The sequence below is a fragment of the Aythya fuligula genome, chromosome 18 (genome assembly GCF_009819795.1).
Source record: "Aythya fuligula isolate bAytFul2 chromosome 18, bAytFul2.pri, whole genome shotgun sequence".
Classification (NCBI taxonomy): Eukaryota; Metazoa; Chordata; class Aves; order Anseriformes; family Anatidae; genus Aythya; species Aythya fuligula.
The window spans coordinates 4,609,686-4,624,775 of record NC_045576.1 but is presented as its reverse complement, the minus strand read 5'-3'; the positions used below and the strand labels follow the sequence as shown (position 1 = coordinate 4,624,775).

Here is a 15,090-nt window from a genome sequence, read left to right as displayed (position 1 = left end):
CGCTGGAAGTGTGGCAGTGTGGGTAGGAATGGAGGTGGGGGGCCTGGATCTGGGGGGGGATGAGAAATGTTGGGGAAAATGCACCAGCGGGGGGCTGGGGAGGTGCCGGGGGGATGCGGGGCTGGATGGAGCAGGGCTCGTTGCTGCTGCTGCTCCCGGAGGCTGGTGGCTTCCTAAAAATCCCCCTCCCTCCCCCCAAAATCCCCGCAGCTCACTTTAAATGCCTGTTTTCCCAGCTGGATCCCTTCCCCCAGTGTGAAAGCGTTTGGGTGTTTCCTTTAGTTTTCAGGTTTGTTTCCTTTCTTGTGATGAATGTCGTTAAACTTTTCTCGAAATGCTCTTTCAAGAACGACCCAGAGGCGTTTTCCTTCCGAAAACACCAAAATGCTTCGTCCACGTTTCCCTCCTGCCCTCCCCTCCCCAGCCCAAACTCGAATTCAGCACAAATTTGTGAATTCGTGTTGGTTGCCGTGAAATTGGGGAATTCCGTGGGGAATTATTTGTTCCTCTGCAAAAGCCTGCGGGTCCCGGGTAGCCCCACCAGCGCTCAGGCAGCTTTGCCTTTTTTCCCCTTGTTTCACCCCAAATTTGCTCCTGTGGCGGGGAGCTTTTGTGGATCCCTGCGTGTACATGCTGCAGAGCTGTATCGGGCACTGGGGGCTGGAGCTTGGGATTTTCTGATCTGCCACAACCACCCCAGCCCCGAGGGGTCCCCGGGTGTGGGCTGCGTGGGAGCGCAGGGCTGGAGGCGAAGGAGAAAGTTACCAAAAAAAAAAAAAAAAAACGGGGAGAAAAGGGGAAAAGCTCTGCTTTGTGAGCTGTAAGTGGGTGGCACGAAAGGGAGGCAAAAAAAAAAAAAAAAAAAAAAAAAAAAAAAAAAAAAAAAAGCTCATTTCTCCGTTGGTCTGAGTAAATGTTTAATCCCCGGCTCGGAGCAAAAGCAGCTCAAAAGTGCGTTTTTTCTCAGCAAGCCCGAACCAGTCAGCCCGGTGCCTCCTCCCTCCGCTCACGCTCTCCCTCCCACCGCTCCCCAGGGACATCCGAGGAGCTCTGCGAGGTGCAGCGGGGCCAGGAGGGAGCCAGCCTCAACCTCTACCCCAACGGGTGGGCAGCGGGGGCTCAGCTCCACGCAGGGCTCAGAACATCGCCTTCGCCACTCGAGCAGCGGGATGGGGTCCCCGCACTGGAAGCGTCTCTGCCTCTTGCTGCTGGCGGCTTTTTCATCCTCCCTCGTCCTCTACGGGCACTACTACGCCACGGTGGAGCTGCCCGCTGGTCAGAGGGTCATAGCCAGGTAAGGGCGAGGTGCTGGGGAGGGGGATTTGGGGTGCTGGGGTGCAGGGGCAAGCCTCTTGGAGCAGGTTATCCCCACTGCGCCCCGGTTTCTTTGCTGGGTTGAGGAGAGATCGCAGCAGGCTCTGCCTCCCCGAGGTGCCCACGGCCACCAGCAGCACCCAGGGGTGCCCAGGGAGGGACCCCGGGGTGAGGGGGGGGCTGCAGGGGTCCCTGCGTGGGCTCAGCCCAGCGCGGTGCCAAGGAACCACAGAAGGTGTGGGGGCAGCTGAGGGTGCTCAGCACCGGGCAGGACTAAAACCACCTCTAGCAGCCGGGCAGACCGGGCTGCAGCCGGCTCCTTTCCCCGGGGGGGGTCTGGCCCCACGCTGCAGCACTGACCCTGGACGGGGCAGAGCTGCCCGCAGCCTGCTCAGCTCCCTCGGGGCTGCTGGCAAACTCCGGCAAGTCCCCAGCTCCAGCAGTGGGCATCTCCCCCTTCGTTTTTCCCTTCGGGCTTCCCCTGCAGCCTCCACCCTGCCCTGAGGCTCAGCCGGAGTCCCCTTGGTGCTGGGCTGGGTGCTGGGGAGCCCTGGGGGTGCCAGCAGGAGCAGGCACCCTCCTCTGCCCCAAGCAGCGGGTACCACGCCAGCAGAGTGCTACGGGTGCCCCTCTCCTCCACGCTGGGTGCTCGTGGGTGCTCTCAGAGCTCAGGAGGGAGAGGAGGATGCTGTGGGGACCTGGTCCCACTCACGAACTGCCTGGGTTGGACTGGGAGCTACTGGGGTGCAGCTGGGTGGGCTGCCCTGGGGTCCCCACGCTGCTTCTTCCCCCGCTGGGAGCACGGAGCTGTGTCTGCGCCCTCCCGTCCTGCCCGGCGCGGGGCTCTGCTCCCTGCAGGAGCATCCCCGTGGCAGGAGCTGGCTCTGGGTGACCGGGGATGGCGGTGACAACAGAGCCAACCCCTGCCACACGGTGCTGGGGCGCTCACGATTGTGGTGCTGAGCTGCTCCCTGCTCAGCCCCTCCGGGAGCCCGCAGCAACGCGCCCGGGAGCACCACGGGCTCCAAAATGCTTCCAGTTTTGTGTTTTTTTTTTTTTCTTCCCTTGGCTTAAAGCAAAACACTAAAGCCACAGCCACGGCAGAGCAGGTCCTGTTTGCCTCAATTCCCCGTGTCCACACGCACCCCGACCCCGAATCTCTGCTCGTCCGTAAAAGTTGTGTTAAAGCCTAAGCCCGGAGCAACCAGCGCTGCACGGGGGCTGATGCAGGGCTGGATCTGGAAGCGAAATCTGTGCGTGCTGTGCTCCTCGCTGCTAAAGCACAGCCGCGGTGCAGGATTTGTGCTTTTCCTCCCGTTGGAGCAAGAGGGGAGGGCCAGCAGTGCTCCTGCTTCGGTGCCACGTTTTGGGGAGGTTTGCGGGCACGAAGGGGGTCGGGAGGCACCGCCTGGTGCTGGGTGCTGCAAGCACCAACCCACCCCACCAGGGGTACGTGTGGCACTGCCCTGACCCCCTCTGGTTCGGTACGAGGCTGGTGGCAGCAGTGAGGACCCTGTGGAGATGGACAAAACCCTCCTGTCCCTGCTGTGAGTCAGCTGCACCGCGGGCTGCCAGCCTGTCCTGCTGCAGCCCCATCCCACGCCCTGCCTGGACGTTTCTCCAAACCCCTCCAGATTTCTGCTGGGACTTCTCACGGCTTTAATTCCAGCAAATGGGCTGGGCACCATCCTGCCTTGGCTCTGCACCAGGGGATGATGCCTCGAGCCCGGCCCTTTGCAGCGGGACGCAGCCCACGGCCACGGTGCTGCTCCGGCTCCTTCAAACAGCCCCATGGGGACCCAGGAGAGTTTGGTTAAGATAGCGCTGGAGTGTGTGCTCTGAAACACTTGTGCACATATTTATCTTCCGGAAAAGGAGGGTGGGCACGGGCCAGAAGCGTCACATTGGGCAGCTTTACAGCTTTACACACCCAGGCTTGGCTCGCTCCTCTGCCGTGGCCAGTGCGCCCGGGCGGCCGCGGGCCACTCCTTTCCCGGGAGCCCCATTGTGCATCTGTCGGTCCCCGGGGGGGAAGGGGGGTCATCTTCTGAGTCAACCAAGCATCGCAGGGCACGGAGCCACCGAGGCTTCGCCACATCCTGGCGACTGACGTCAAGGCGCCGGGCTCGGCCGGGTTTGGGCAGCGGCCACGGTGCCGTGGGGATGGCACCGGCGGGTGGGACGGGGGCGCCGCCTGGGTTGGCGTCATGGGTTCGGCACAGGGCCTGGGAGGGGATCTGCAAACACCCGGCGCCGTGTTTGGCCACCAAAGGGAAGTGGGAGCCATCGCCAGGCTGAGCTGGAGGGGGTTTTAGCAGCCCGTGCTGCCCCAGATGTTCCTGTAACAGCCCAAAGTAGCCGGCGCCGAGAGCCTGGGGCTGTGCCGGGGTCTCTGCCCACCAAAAAGGCACCAGGATATCAAAGGGAGGGGATGGGAAGGAGCTGGGGAGGCAGCGAGGTGCAGCTGGGGCTCGTGAGCCTGATGGGGAGGGGATGAGGAAGGATTGGGGCAGGGATGGGCCGTTTGTGTGCAGTTCCTGGGGAGGGATGGGAACTGCTCCAGGGGCTCGCTGGTGGGCTGTGTGTCCGTGGTGGCAGAAAGGGGCAGGTGGCCGAGCTGGGGGCTTCGTGTGCTCTGCTTTGGGTCCCACAACTCCACAGGACTTGGTTCTGGATGGACTTCAGGTTCGGGTGGTGGCAACACCAAGGAGCTCCTTTGGGGAGGCGCTGGGGCTGGGGCTGGGCATCTCCTGCGGTGCCAGATGGAGGAGATGCCCGGGGCTGGGGCTCAGCTACCTGTGAGATGCCACCAGGGTTTGGCACGGCTGGGCTGACCCGGCAGGCAAAGAATTTCTTGTTTCTTGAGACTTTCAGCTCGAGCTGTGCTCTGAGCAGTGCGTGCTGCCTGCGGCTGGGCCAGCCCAGCAGCGAGGCGCTCTGTGTGCGTGGGGCAGCCCCAGCACCGTGCCTGCTGCTTCGGGTTTGGGGTGGCCTCGAGGGGTGCATGGGGCTGGGGGCAGCACCTGCAGCCCCCCCCCTGCCCCGGCATGGCCATACCGGGGCTGCTGGTGCTCAGCCTGTGTGAAACGGGGACCCCTTCGCCCTCGGCATCGCCCATCCTGAGCCAACCCCGTCCTAAACTGGTGGGATGGAGCCCGAGGAGCTGCCAATCCCCCAGGGAACACCGTACCCAGCTCTGGGCAGCGTCCTGGTGGCAAACGGGTCCGGATCAGCTCCGGGACAGGGCTGGCACCCGTGGGGAGGAGGCGTCCCCGCGGCAGGGGACAGGGGAGGTGGCTGGGAGGAAACCCAACGCTCGCCGCGCGGGGGGAGGCAGAGCTGCGCTCCCCACCTGCCTCTACCTGTCCCCGAGCACAGATCCCGTAACAAGGGGCCCTTGTCTGCTCCACAATACCCCGCTCTGCCGCGAGCACCTGCTGCCCCGGCTGGGGCTGGCGCCGGGGTGCTCTGAAGGGCCCTTCTGTGCGGGGATGAATGGGAGCCTGTTCCCCGCCGGTGGGTGCCCACCTCCTGCCGCCGGGCTGGGACCCTGCTGGGCCACAAAACCCCCCCGGGGGCACCCCTGGGGCTCTGGGCCCCCCGAGATGCTCGGGGTGGGGAGCTCCCTGCCGTCATCTCCCACCGGTTGGTGATGCACGGGAGCAGGGTTTTATTTCCCCTTTCCTTGCTGTGCTTGCTTGGAAAGCTGGAGGGGACCCCCGCTAGCGAGTACCCAGCTTCAGGAAAGAGAAGAAAAGCCAAAGAAATCTTTGATGGTTTTCTTCCCTTTCCCCCCAGGGAAGGGTTTTGCTGGGGACGTAGCTGGTTGGCAGCTTCTGGCCCTGCTTCCTTTGGGGCTCAGCGTTTTGTGTCCCCTGAGGGTCCCCGACCAGCCCCATCTCTGATGGGGGCATCAGGGCACGGCCCACCCAGCCCCACGCACCCCAGGGACCCTCCACATCCCCGGTTCCCATCACTTTTCCAGCACAGCACCACGCTTCTCATGGAAGGGGGGTGTCGGGATGTGGGGTCGGTGCCACCTCCCCTCATCCCGGTGTCCCCTTGCAGCCTGCTGCAGCCAGAGCCGCTGCTCCTGGCTCCGTCGGGGACCTCGCACCCAGCCGGCAGCCACAGGGCCCTCCGAGGCAGCTTGGAGAGGTAACATGGGGGAAAAGGGGTGCGTGGGGAACCCAGAACAGGCTGGGAGAGCGCTGCGGGGCTCCCCAGGCCCCGAGGGACAGGTTCTGACAGCTCCGTTCCCCTTTTTCTGGCAGGGAGTCCTTCAAACCTTCCTCGCAGCCAGAGGAGCGCAACCGGAGGCAGGTAATGCTTGGCAAAACGTGATGTGCTCCTGGTGCTTCCTCCTGCCTGGGCTTTCTGTCTGGGTGGGGAAGCTGGGGGCCAGTTGGGCTGAAAGCAGCACGGTCTGGAAGGGTTTTTAGTGTGGGGAGGAGCAGCCTGTCCGTGTCCGTGCACGTGGGTCTCCTGGGGCTGCCCCGGGGTGGTGGCAGGACGCCTGAGCTTCCAGATCCCCCAGCTGAGCGGCACCTGGGCTGGAGAATTGTGAAAAAAGCCCCGGCCTCCCGAGGAGCTGGGCCCAGGGCTGTGCTTTGCTAGGGTAAAAAACTAAAAGATGCTGCATCCGTCACGGTGCGTGCTCCCTCGGTGACTCCGTGAGCCCAAATCCTCCCACGCCATGGGGAGCCGGGGGCTGGGGGGACCCAGGCACGAGGCACCCATGCCGAGGTGACCCAGCAGAAAACATGATGGGTGAAGAGCAGTTCTGTCCCTGGGCTTGTCCCCAGCTGGGTGGATATGCTGGGGATAAATTGGCTCCAGCCTGGGGTCCGAACCGAGCTCCTCTCGCCCCCAGCCCAGCCCCTGCCCCCGCTCGGTGGTGGAGGCAGCCAAGGCGCACCCCGCCTTTGGGGAGCTCTTCCAGTTTGCCACCCCGGTGCTGATGTGGGACCAGCACTTCAACCCCAAGACCTGGACCAGGCTGAAGGAGCGACACGTCCCCTACGGCTGGCAAGGCTTGTCCCATGCAGGTAGGGCACCGAGCGGGCTGGGGGTGGTGGCAGCTGCGGCATGGGGTGGCTCAAGGGGACTGGGGACAACTGGGGACCCCAGGGGAATGGGGACCGGGGACCTTGGTCCCTTCCCACTCCACATCCCCGGGAGCAGGGTGGAGGGCATGGCTCTGCAAATGCCACTCGCAGCATCTTGTGACATTTTCCCCAGATAAAAGCTCCAGTGTGTGCATGATTATTAACTGGGGCCCGGAGGACCTCGGACAACCCGCTCCATTGTTGCCGGAGGAGATTGTTTCCCTTCCAACCCCAAACCTACTCCCTGCTCTCCCCGGCAGCCGCCAGCTTCAGGCCTTGGGCTGGGAAGTGCTGGGGACGGCGAGGCGGGGGGGCAAACCAGGGGCAGCTGCAAGGAGGCATTGTCAGGATGGGAAATGAGCCGGGCTGCCATCAGCACCCACGGGACCGGGGCTGGAGACGTCCGGATGTGTCCCCGTGCCATGCACAGCACCTGGCAGCCGCTGCTTGGAGCAGGATCAGTAACGTTGGGGGCTGTAACGTGGCTGGATTTGGCTTTCTGGGGGTACCGAGCACTTCGAGCTCGTGTTTGTCCACCCCCCCTGCAGACCCCATGAGGATGCCACGAGCTTTTTTGCGGCGCCAGGCTGTCTGCGCGCTGCTTCGAGGGGCAGGTTTTGCTCTCTCGCAGCCGTGCTGCTGCAAACCTTTCCCTTTTCCCCTGTGTGCCCCCCACCCAGCCGTCAGCAGCACCCTCCGGCTCCTCAACGCCTCGGCCAACAGGCACCTCTTCGACCGGCACCGCTTCCCGGGGGGCTGCGTGCGCTGCGCCGTGGTGGGCAACGGCGGCATCCTCAACGGCTCGCGGCAGGGCGAGGCGATCGACGCGCACGACCTGGTGTTCAGGTGGGGCCGGGGAAGGATTGAGGGGGAGTCCTGGGGGTGCTGGGGAGGTCCCAGCCCCGGACACGGCCCCGCGGTGCTCCCACAGGCTCAACGGTGCCGTGATCAGGGGCTTCGAGGAGGACGTCGGGACCAAGATCTCCTTCTACGGGTTCACGGTGAACACCATGAAGAACTCGCTCATTGCCTACGAGGAGTACGGCTTCACCCGGATACCCCAAGCCGAGGTGGGACCCCCACCATGGGGCACAGCAGGGGGGGCGGGTGGCTGACCCCAAATTGGCCCCTGAGGCCGGGATACACCTTGCCCCAAACCTTCTCCAAGTCGCAGGAGCCTCAGCCCTCACCCCGCGGGAGGGCAATACCCCAAATTCCTCCCCCCCAGGCCTCGTGTCTGTGTCCCCACTGCAGGACCTGAAGTACATCTTCATCCCCTCGGACGTGCGGGACTACATCATGCTGAGGTCGGCCATCCAGGGCAGCCCGGTCCCCGAGGGCTCGGACAAGGGTGACGAGTGAGTACCCTTGGGTGAGGCACCCGAGGGAGCGCGAGCTGCCCCCGCCTTTGTCCCCGCTGGGCTAAATCCCAAGTGGCACCCATTCTCCTCTCCCTGCTGCAGTCCACGGAAATATTTTGGACCGGAGGTGTCTGCGGAGAAGTTCAAGCTGCTGCACCCAGATTTCCTACACTACCTCACAGCCAGGTGAGGAGGAGCCCGATGCAAAGCCCTGGTTCAGCACCCGGAGGTGTGCGGCTCTGCCCGCCCGCCTCCCGGCCCCGCTTTCTGCAGCATGGCCCCGCAGCTGCCCAGTGCCAAAACTGGGCTCCAGCCCTGGTTCCAGCCCTGGTCCGTCCCCAGAACTGGAGCCATCTCTGTCCTGCTCTCTGCAGACAAAGCAGGGAGATCCCCCCCCTGCCATTCCCATTCCTTGCGGTGCCACACGGTTCCTCCTGACGGGGAGACTCGTACAGCCCTGCTGCACTCAGCTGGCCCTCCACTTCCCAAAACACGTTAGCCCGTTTTGAACCAGTCTAAAGAAGCAGAGAGAAGGTCCAAAGGGATTTATTTCCCCCTACATCTCACGCAAACCAGTGCCTGGCTTGGGACAACTTAAGATACCGAGGCGGCGTGTGTTAGCAGCTCGCAGAGCACGAGCTGAACCTTAGTAGCAGACACCCGAGAATCCACAGACGGTGAATTTGTGGGTGCTTGCCGCTCGGTGCCCCTGCCTTATCGTGGCCGGAGGTGCCGGGTGTGTGTCACGCGCTGGCGAGGCGCCGGGCGGTGCTGTTTGGCCGCGTGCCCCCCTCCAGCACCGCGTCTGCGCCCGCAGGTTCCTGCGCTCGGAGCTGCTCAACATGCAGTACGGCCACCTCTACATGCCCAGCACCGGCGCCCTCATGCTCCTAACGGCCCTCCACACCTGCGACCAGGTAAGAAGCCACGGGGCCGCCTTCCCCAAACACCTGGGGGGTCCCTTTTGGGCGTTGTTGGGCCCCCCGAGGCGCTCACCGCCCTCTGTCCGCCCGTCCCGTGGCAGGTCAGCGCCTACGGGTTCATCACGGGCAACTACGAGCAGTTCTCGGACCACTACTACGAGGTGGAGAAGAAACCCCTGGTGTTCTACGCCAACCACGACATGCTGCTGGAAGCAGAGCTGTGGAGGAGCTTGCACCAGGCGGGCATCATGGAGCTGTACCAGCGCTGAGGCCGGGCACCGGCCCAACGGGGTGACCCCGAGGCGTCCCCGCGCAGCGTGGAGGGGCTCTCCTCCTTCCCGAGGGCCCCGGCCGTCCCCGCAGGGCTCTCCCGACGCGACGGGCCGGCCCGAGGAGCGGGCAAGCTGGCAGCAGAGCCGTGGGGATGGTGCTAACGGGAGAGCCCACGGTTCCTCAGGGATCTCCAGCAACTCCTTCGTGGCGCCGTGAGACCGAGTGCGGACTTCAGGGCACCGAAAAGCGCCGCTGAGCGTGGCTGTCACCTCCCCGTGCCACCAAGGTGTCCCTTGGGGTGGCAGCAGGCCCTGGGAAACACAGTGCTGGTCTGCAGCTGGGGCAAGGGGATGCTGGAAGAGGATGCTGATGAAGTGTACATCCGACCACCTTTGTTCCTTTTATTTTTTTGAGTTTTCTGGAGATTCGATGCCTTTTCTGCGTGCAGTTTCCAGCTGGAAACCCCCCTTCACTCCGCCAGCACGCCCCAGCCCAAATGCTCGGCACCGGGGCAGGACAAGTGGGAGGAATCCTCGGCCTGGAGACGAGATGGTCTGAATTAAAGAGTGGTGCTGTGCTCGGACACCTCCTCTCCCGGATTATTTAACGCCTCAACGTCAGGCAGCTCTGGGCTGACAGCCTTAGCTGCCCTCTCTTGTGACAAAACCTATAATGTATGGTGGCAGCAGATTTATTATTTTTTTTTCAAGGCTAAGCTATTTAAAAAGGAGAAAAAATCCTAAAAGTGAACTAAAAACCCTGGGTGCAATGGTGCCGTGGGAGATGCGTGCGGGTGGCTGGAGGGTTGGTATTACACAGCGGGGGGAGCGCTGTGCCCTGAAACTTTCCCATTTTGTACAATTACAGGAACTTTTTGTAACTTTCCTCCGTGCCTGCTGTGGTGGGTCAGCTACGATGCCCTCTGTCCTGCAGCAGAGGGGCTGGAGGCTGTGAAACAGCGCGGCTTCAACGTGGGGACGGCTCGGAGGCTGAGCAGGGCCCTGACACAACCCCCCCAGCCGGGCGGTGGCTGCGTGGGATCGGATCCCCGGGCACTCTTCCACGCAGCCCGTCCCCACCTCTGATGCTGTTTCTTTCCAGCAGCTGAAGGAGCAACTTCTTGCAGAGATGGTGAGAGATAGCCTGGCCCCTAGCCAGGGAACCCTGCACCCCCCCCAGGCTCCATCTCCCTTTGTGAGAGCAAGCTGCACGCAGCTAGTTAGGAGCGAGCTGAGGAAGATTACATCTGAAACGGGCTGGCGGGCTGATCCCCAGTGTGGAGCCCGGCTTGGGAGCCTCCAATTAACCTTTGTGCACGTCAATCACCTCACAATGGTACCCAGGCAGCCTGTTAGGCCTGTTCCTGTAGGCAGAACCCCTTCCAGGACAAGAAGGAGCCTGATTCCCGTGCTGCCTCAGTAATGTGCCACCAAAACCTCCTCAAACTAGCTCTGGCCAAGCATGAGCACAAGCCATGTGGCTGTAATCACAGCGATGGGTGGCACTGACGCACATGGCAAAAAGCAATGTGTTTTTTTTTTTAAAGATGAATGCTGTCATAGTCAAGCATCCTGCCAGGGCTCCCAGCCAGCTTCCATGGGTAGAGCTGTGTGCACAGGAGCTGCCGCACTCACACACCTTTCCTGTTCCAAAAAAGGAGGTTTTTCTATCCGCTGGTGCAGGCTAGCCCTGCAGTTAAACATCCCTCCCTCATTTTATGGCCTTATCAAGGAACCTGATTGTTGGACTGCTGCCTCTCGCTTCTCTTTGAGCTTCTAAGCAGACAAGAACTGTGTTTTTACCAGTTCTAGCTTTTCCATAAAGTTTTATCATGGTTACCATGAATTTCTTCAGCATTTTCCTGTAGAAGACACTCAAGTCTGAAGACTTCATCAGGTACTGGGGAGAAGTAGGCAGTGCTGTGAAGGGCAAGCTCAGTTTCTGTGATTTCACAAAGCATTTCACTCTGAAATCCTTTCTATCTGCTCAAAATCCTTTGTTTGATTAGATACCCATTACAAAAAAACAAAAAAAACACTTGAACTCTCAAGCCAGTTTCAATACTTTTGTGTTTTATTCTGGAACAGAAGACTGCAGGGAACCACTCCTTCCTCCAGCCAGCTGCAGAGCAGGTCCTAGTAGAAAAGACAGCGTCAGAAAAGCAACTGTCAGATGAAAAGTTTCCACTGATTTGCATTATTTAATCAAGAGTACGTATCTCAGAAGACTGGGAAGTGCTCTTATGAGCGACAGCTCAGCCTTTATTCTGCATCCAGCTGGCAGAAGCCTGCACGCTGAATGTGATCCCGCTCTTTGTAACACAGCTAACTTCCCTGCAGCCAAGGCTTCAGGGTTCTAAAACGTGCTTCTCCCCCAAAGCCACCAGCACTAGCAGCTGAATCCTCTCTGGTCTTACTGGGATCTTACCAGTGACGCAGTTGTAACAGCCACTGAGCAGAGACAGAGCCCGCAGTATGCCCAGGTGCCCGTTTTACATCACTTCAAGTGAAGTGCTATCAGTTGTGAGACCCTCTGCAGAACGATCCTCCTGCTGGTGCTGGGAGACACCGCAAAACAATGCTGTCACTGCCCTTAGCATGCCTGCTTTAAACTCCTGCCCCTCTCTGTTCTCCAAACACCGGACAGCCGTTACTTCTCCCATCACGCTGCCCCTTCACCTTTTTTCCCCTCGCTCTGTGGAAACCCGAAGCCCCAGGGGCTCTTCCCAGTGACTTCAGGGGAAGGTAACCGTATTTGCAAAGCAAGCACTCTGCCGGGCTGTAGTAACGTTCCCTCCCCCTTTGTATACTAACCTGGACTTAAGGACGGAGGCAGTCCACTGTTGTCAAGCCTGCCGGTTCAGCCCGTCACCGACCATTATTGATCTGCAAACAAATTCGGGTTCTGTTAAATAAAGCATGGAACTTACAGCAGAACGCAGCTGTCAGCTGCCTGCAGATAAAGCACAGTTACAGTGTGTGTTCAGTGACTGTACATCGCGTCAGATAAAAACACGTTTCTTATCTGCCCTCTCAATGTGCCTTACTGTTTGCACAAGCGACTTAAAAGCCATTCGCAGATCTAGAACTAAACTGTGCTCTGACAAGAGCAGCCTGCGTTTATTGTACTCCCTGCACGACCTTGCCACATCTGGGCTCCTGAGGGCCGGCTGCTGAAGGACAGACGGGCGCATGGAGAAGTTTTTGTGCGTGCTCGTGCATCACAAGGGCAGGAGGAAAGCAGGCAGGCGCCGATTTTGCCTTCCCGGGGTCATTTGTGTCACTTTAGCCCTTGCAAGACGCAGGAGGGCTGCTGAGGGGAAATACGTAAGCCTCAGTGGACAGTTTTTCCCTCACAGATGAGTTGTCAGACAGGGATAACAGCACATCACTGGCTCAGTTTCTCCCCCGTCCTTGGCTACATGAAGTCAAGTTCTACAGAACTGAAGGGCGGAGACGCCCAGATGCAGGCACGTCTGGGAGTCTATGACCTGTGTTCTTCCTGGGAAGCATTCAAAAATTAGGTGTTCTGGTCAGCGGATGAGTCACGCTGCCCACAGACTTGGCGTGTGAGGTGTAAGACGAGCAGCACGCAGTGCTCAAGGGTTCTCTTACCAGTTTGATGCCCGACTTCAGAGCTGCCTTCTCACCAAAGCTGTCCTTGGGGGAAGACACAACCCAGGATTCTACAGCATGTTTTCCTCCTAAATATAAGTTGCAGTGAACATTTAGCAGCAATCCTTCGAGGGAAGTTTGTCCTCCCCTTGTTTCTTCTCCCTCTCTTATAAAAACAGCACCAAGTCACCCAGCAAGAATCGGAGAGGAAGGTTTCCTTTCTGAGAGCCAATTTTTGTCTCAAACTTAGCACAGCAGAAACACGTCCCTCAGAGACAGGGAGCATATTTCATGTTTTCAATCTGTTTCACTCGAGAGACAAGCTCTGGGAAATGGGTGCTATTTAAATCCTCGCTTAGACAAAAACACTAGCTTTGAGACTTCGGTGCTTTAGACCCTTTTAAGCTGTTTCAAGCAGCCAGTGCTACTTTTCCCCACCACACAGGAACATCTTACCACAACTCCCCTTGCAGAGAGGAGTAAGGCACTCACTTGGGATGTAAATCACCCATGGACTTGAGAAATGCCCTCAATGTCCATCAGCCACATCCCTTCTAGGAAGGGTTCTTTAGTGTGTGCCCCTTTTGGGCTGACCTTTTGGTGTACGTGAGCTGCACCTCCCTACTCCCAGCCACCCAACGCAAGCACAAAACTACCCCAGTACACCTCCAGGTTAGCACAGAGACCAATTATCCTTTCACCAGGTTTTCTCCTTTGACAAACACACTTCAGAGATGAGCTGTGTCAAGTGTCTCCGTAATGGGCTGCCATTCAATCCCTCTAATTTCTAATCCCTTCTACTCTTGCTCATCTTTGACAACGTTGACAACCAGGTGCTCCACAGGGCACCAACAACATTCAAATCCCCATTCACTGCGTGCTGCCTTTCAGTTTGAGCTCCATGGTAGCAAAGAGCTGCACACTCAGGTGGCAGCTGCAACAAAGCCACAGCCTTGATTGGCTTAATTACACTAATCAAGCCATTAGGCTTTTATACCTCCTCCCAGCAGCCTGAGAAGGCTATCATCTGACACAGCAGAACAAGTCTTACATCCACAGCCCAACAACAGGAGAAAACTCAAGCAGGATGAGCTAAATGCTGCTGTTTCTCACCCATGTGCTGATGGTGCAGGTCTGCTGCCAACAGAGTGGAAGAATCAGCTTCCCCGAAAGGTGAGTGCAAGGTGCATTTTTATGCTTGCTCGACAACGTGCTGCCACCTGGAAGAGTGGAGGGACACTGAGCATTAATCCATGTAACATGGATTATCTACACGGAGCTTTTATCTTCTTGTCTTTAATGCTGAGCCTCAGAATCATGATTCCACAGGGGAAAACGTGATTTCAGCCAGGGATAACATAATCATCACTAGCTCAGCTGCAGCCCAGGCCTCCTGGAGCCTGCTCCCAGCTCCTTCCCCGGGTGCCAACGACACCTGGCGGGCACAGCACGCTCCGTTTTGCATTGCTGGGCGGCTCGGCGATGGGGAACGCTGCCTCGGGCCGCCGAGCCTCGCTGCACGAAGCCTGTATGGCCAGCAGTGCTGAGCCGTGCCCGCTGCTGGATTAAATACCCACGTTAAATCCCTGGGAAGCAGCCCCCGCTCGGGGAGGGCCGCAGGGCAGCCGGACACGGTTTAACCCGGCTCTTTGGGGCCGGCCCGGTCCCCGTGAGGGGCACAGGGCCCGGCCTTGCCTCCCCCTTCAGCCGGCCGCCATGACGCGCCGGGCCCACCATTAGGGGGCGGGGGGGCCGCGATCCGACGCCCCCCACAAGACGCGGAGGCCTCGCCGCACGGCCATGGGCAGCCACGGCGGCGCGCAAACGCCTCCCGCTTCTACCCGTGCTGTTCCCGAGCCCCTCGGAGCCGCCACACCCGCGGATGGGCGGCGATGGCGGCGGGCCCCACTTACCGAGCGCTGCGCGGCCGCCATGTCGGCGCGGAGAAAGGGAGAGCGGCCCGCGCGCGCCTGCCAAGTCTCGCGAGAGGATGGGAGGGGCGAGGCGCGGGGGCTCCTGGGAAGTGTAGTCCTGGCCCCCCCCCCCGGGGGGGTGAGGCCGGGGCTGCGGAGGGCCCCAGGCCCCGTGGCGGGCCCTGCTCCACCCTGCAGCCGGGGCGGGCCTGAGGCGGTGTCAATAAGAGAAAAATAAAGAAATAAAGACATAAACGAGCATAAAGTAGCACTGGGGCGAGGCCTGGCTCCTCCAGAGGCCGCTTTTGCAGCCTCTCCTGGAGCAGAGTGGGGCAGCGGGTGGCTGAGGCGGCACTGTGGAAACACATGAAACTGGGGATAGAAGGATGGGGGCTCGCTTAATCGCATTAATGACTTCTAATTAAAACAATCATTATTAAAGCCAGGAATGGAAGAATGGGGGCTTGCTTAATTGCATGAGAAATAGATGTTGCTGAGTGTCTTTGCTTACTGCTGTGCTAATTAACCGAAACAAGGAGTCTCACAGAGGATGTTTCCTGACAAAAATGTCCCAAAAACCAGCT

The 15,090-nt window shown here is 60.0% G+C and overlaps 2 protein-coding genes, 1 long non-coding RNA gene and 1 other non-coding gene across 4 annotated transcripts in view; 2 read left to right on the top strand and 2 right to left on the bottom strand.

Moving 5' to 3' along the window:
• Positions 1-929: 929 nt before the first annotated feature.
• Positions 930-11,005, top strand: ST6GALNAC2 (ST6 N-acetylgalactosaminide alpha-2,6-sialyltransferase 2). Its single transcript, XM_032199600.1, has 10 exons — positions 930-1,294; positions 5,383-5,472; positions 5,589-5,637; positions 6,188-6,362; positions 7,103-7,268; positions 7,354-7,492; positions 7,677-7,780; positions 7,886-7,969; positions 8,601-8,700; positions 8,808-11,005. Exons 1-10 carry the CDS (start codon positions 1,170-1,172, stop codon positions 8,973-8,975), a joined length of 1,200 nt encoding a protein of 399 aa, XP_032055491.1. The 5' UTR covers positions 930-1,169; the 3' UTR covers positions 8,976-11,005.
• A 25-nt stretch (positions 11,006-11,030) lies between these two features.
• On the bottom strand, positions 11,031-14,551 carry LOC116496473. The gene is made up of 5 exons (XR_004254024.1): positions 14,507-14,551; positions 13,707-13,813; positions 12,594-12,682; positions 11,793-11,864; positions 11,031-11,114 (listed from the first exon to the last, which is right to left on the bottom strand). It is a non-coding gene; the product is annotated as an uncharacterized LOC116496473 (long non-coding RNA).
• The window catches only part of CYGB (cytoglobin), a 42,427-nt gene continuing 40,991 nt past the window's right edge, over positions 13,655-15,090 (top strand). Inside the window, exon 1 of the mRNA XM_032199603.1 lies at positions 13,655-13,766. The gene's annotated coding sequence lies outside the window, so the exon portion shown is untranslated. The remainder of the gene's footprint in view (positions 13,767-15,090) is intronic.
• Positions 13,896-13,970, bottom strand: LOC116496740. Its single transcript, XR_004254039.1, has one exon. It is a non-coding gene; the product is annotated as a small nucleolar RNA R38 (small nucleolar RNA).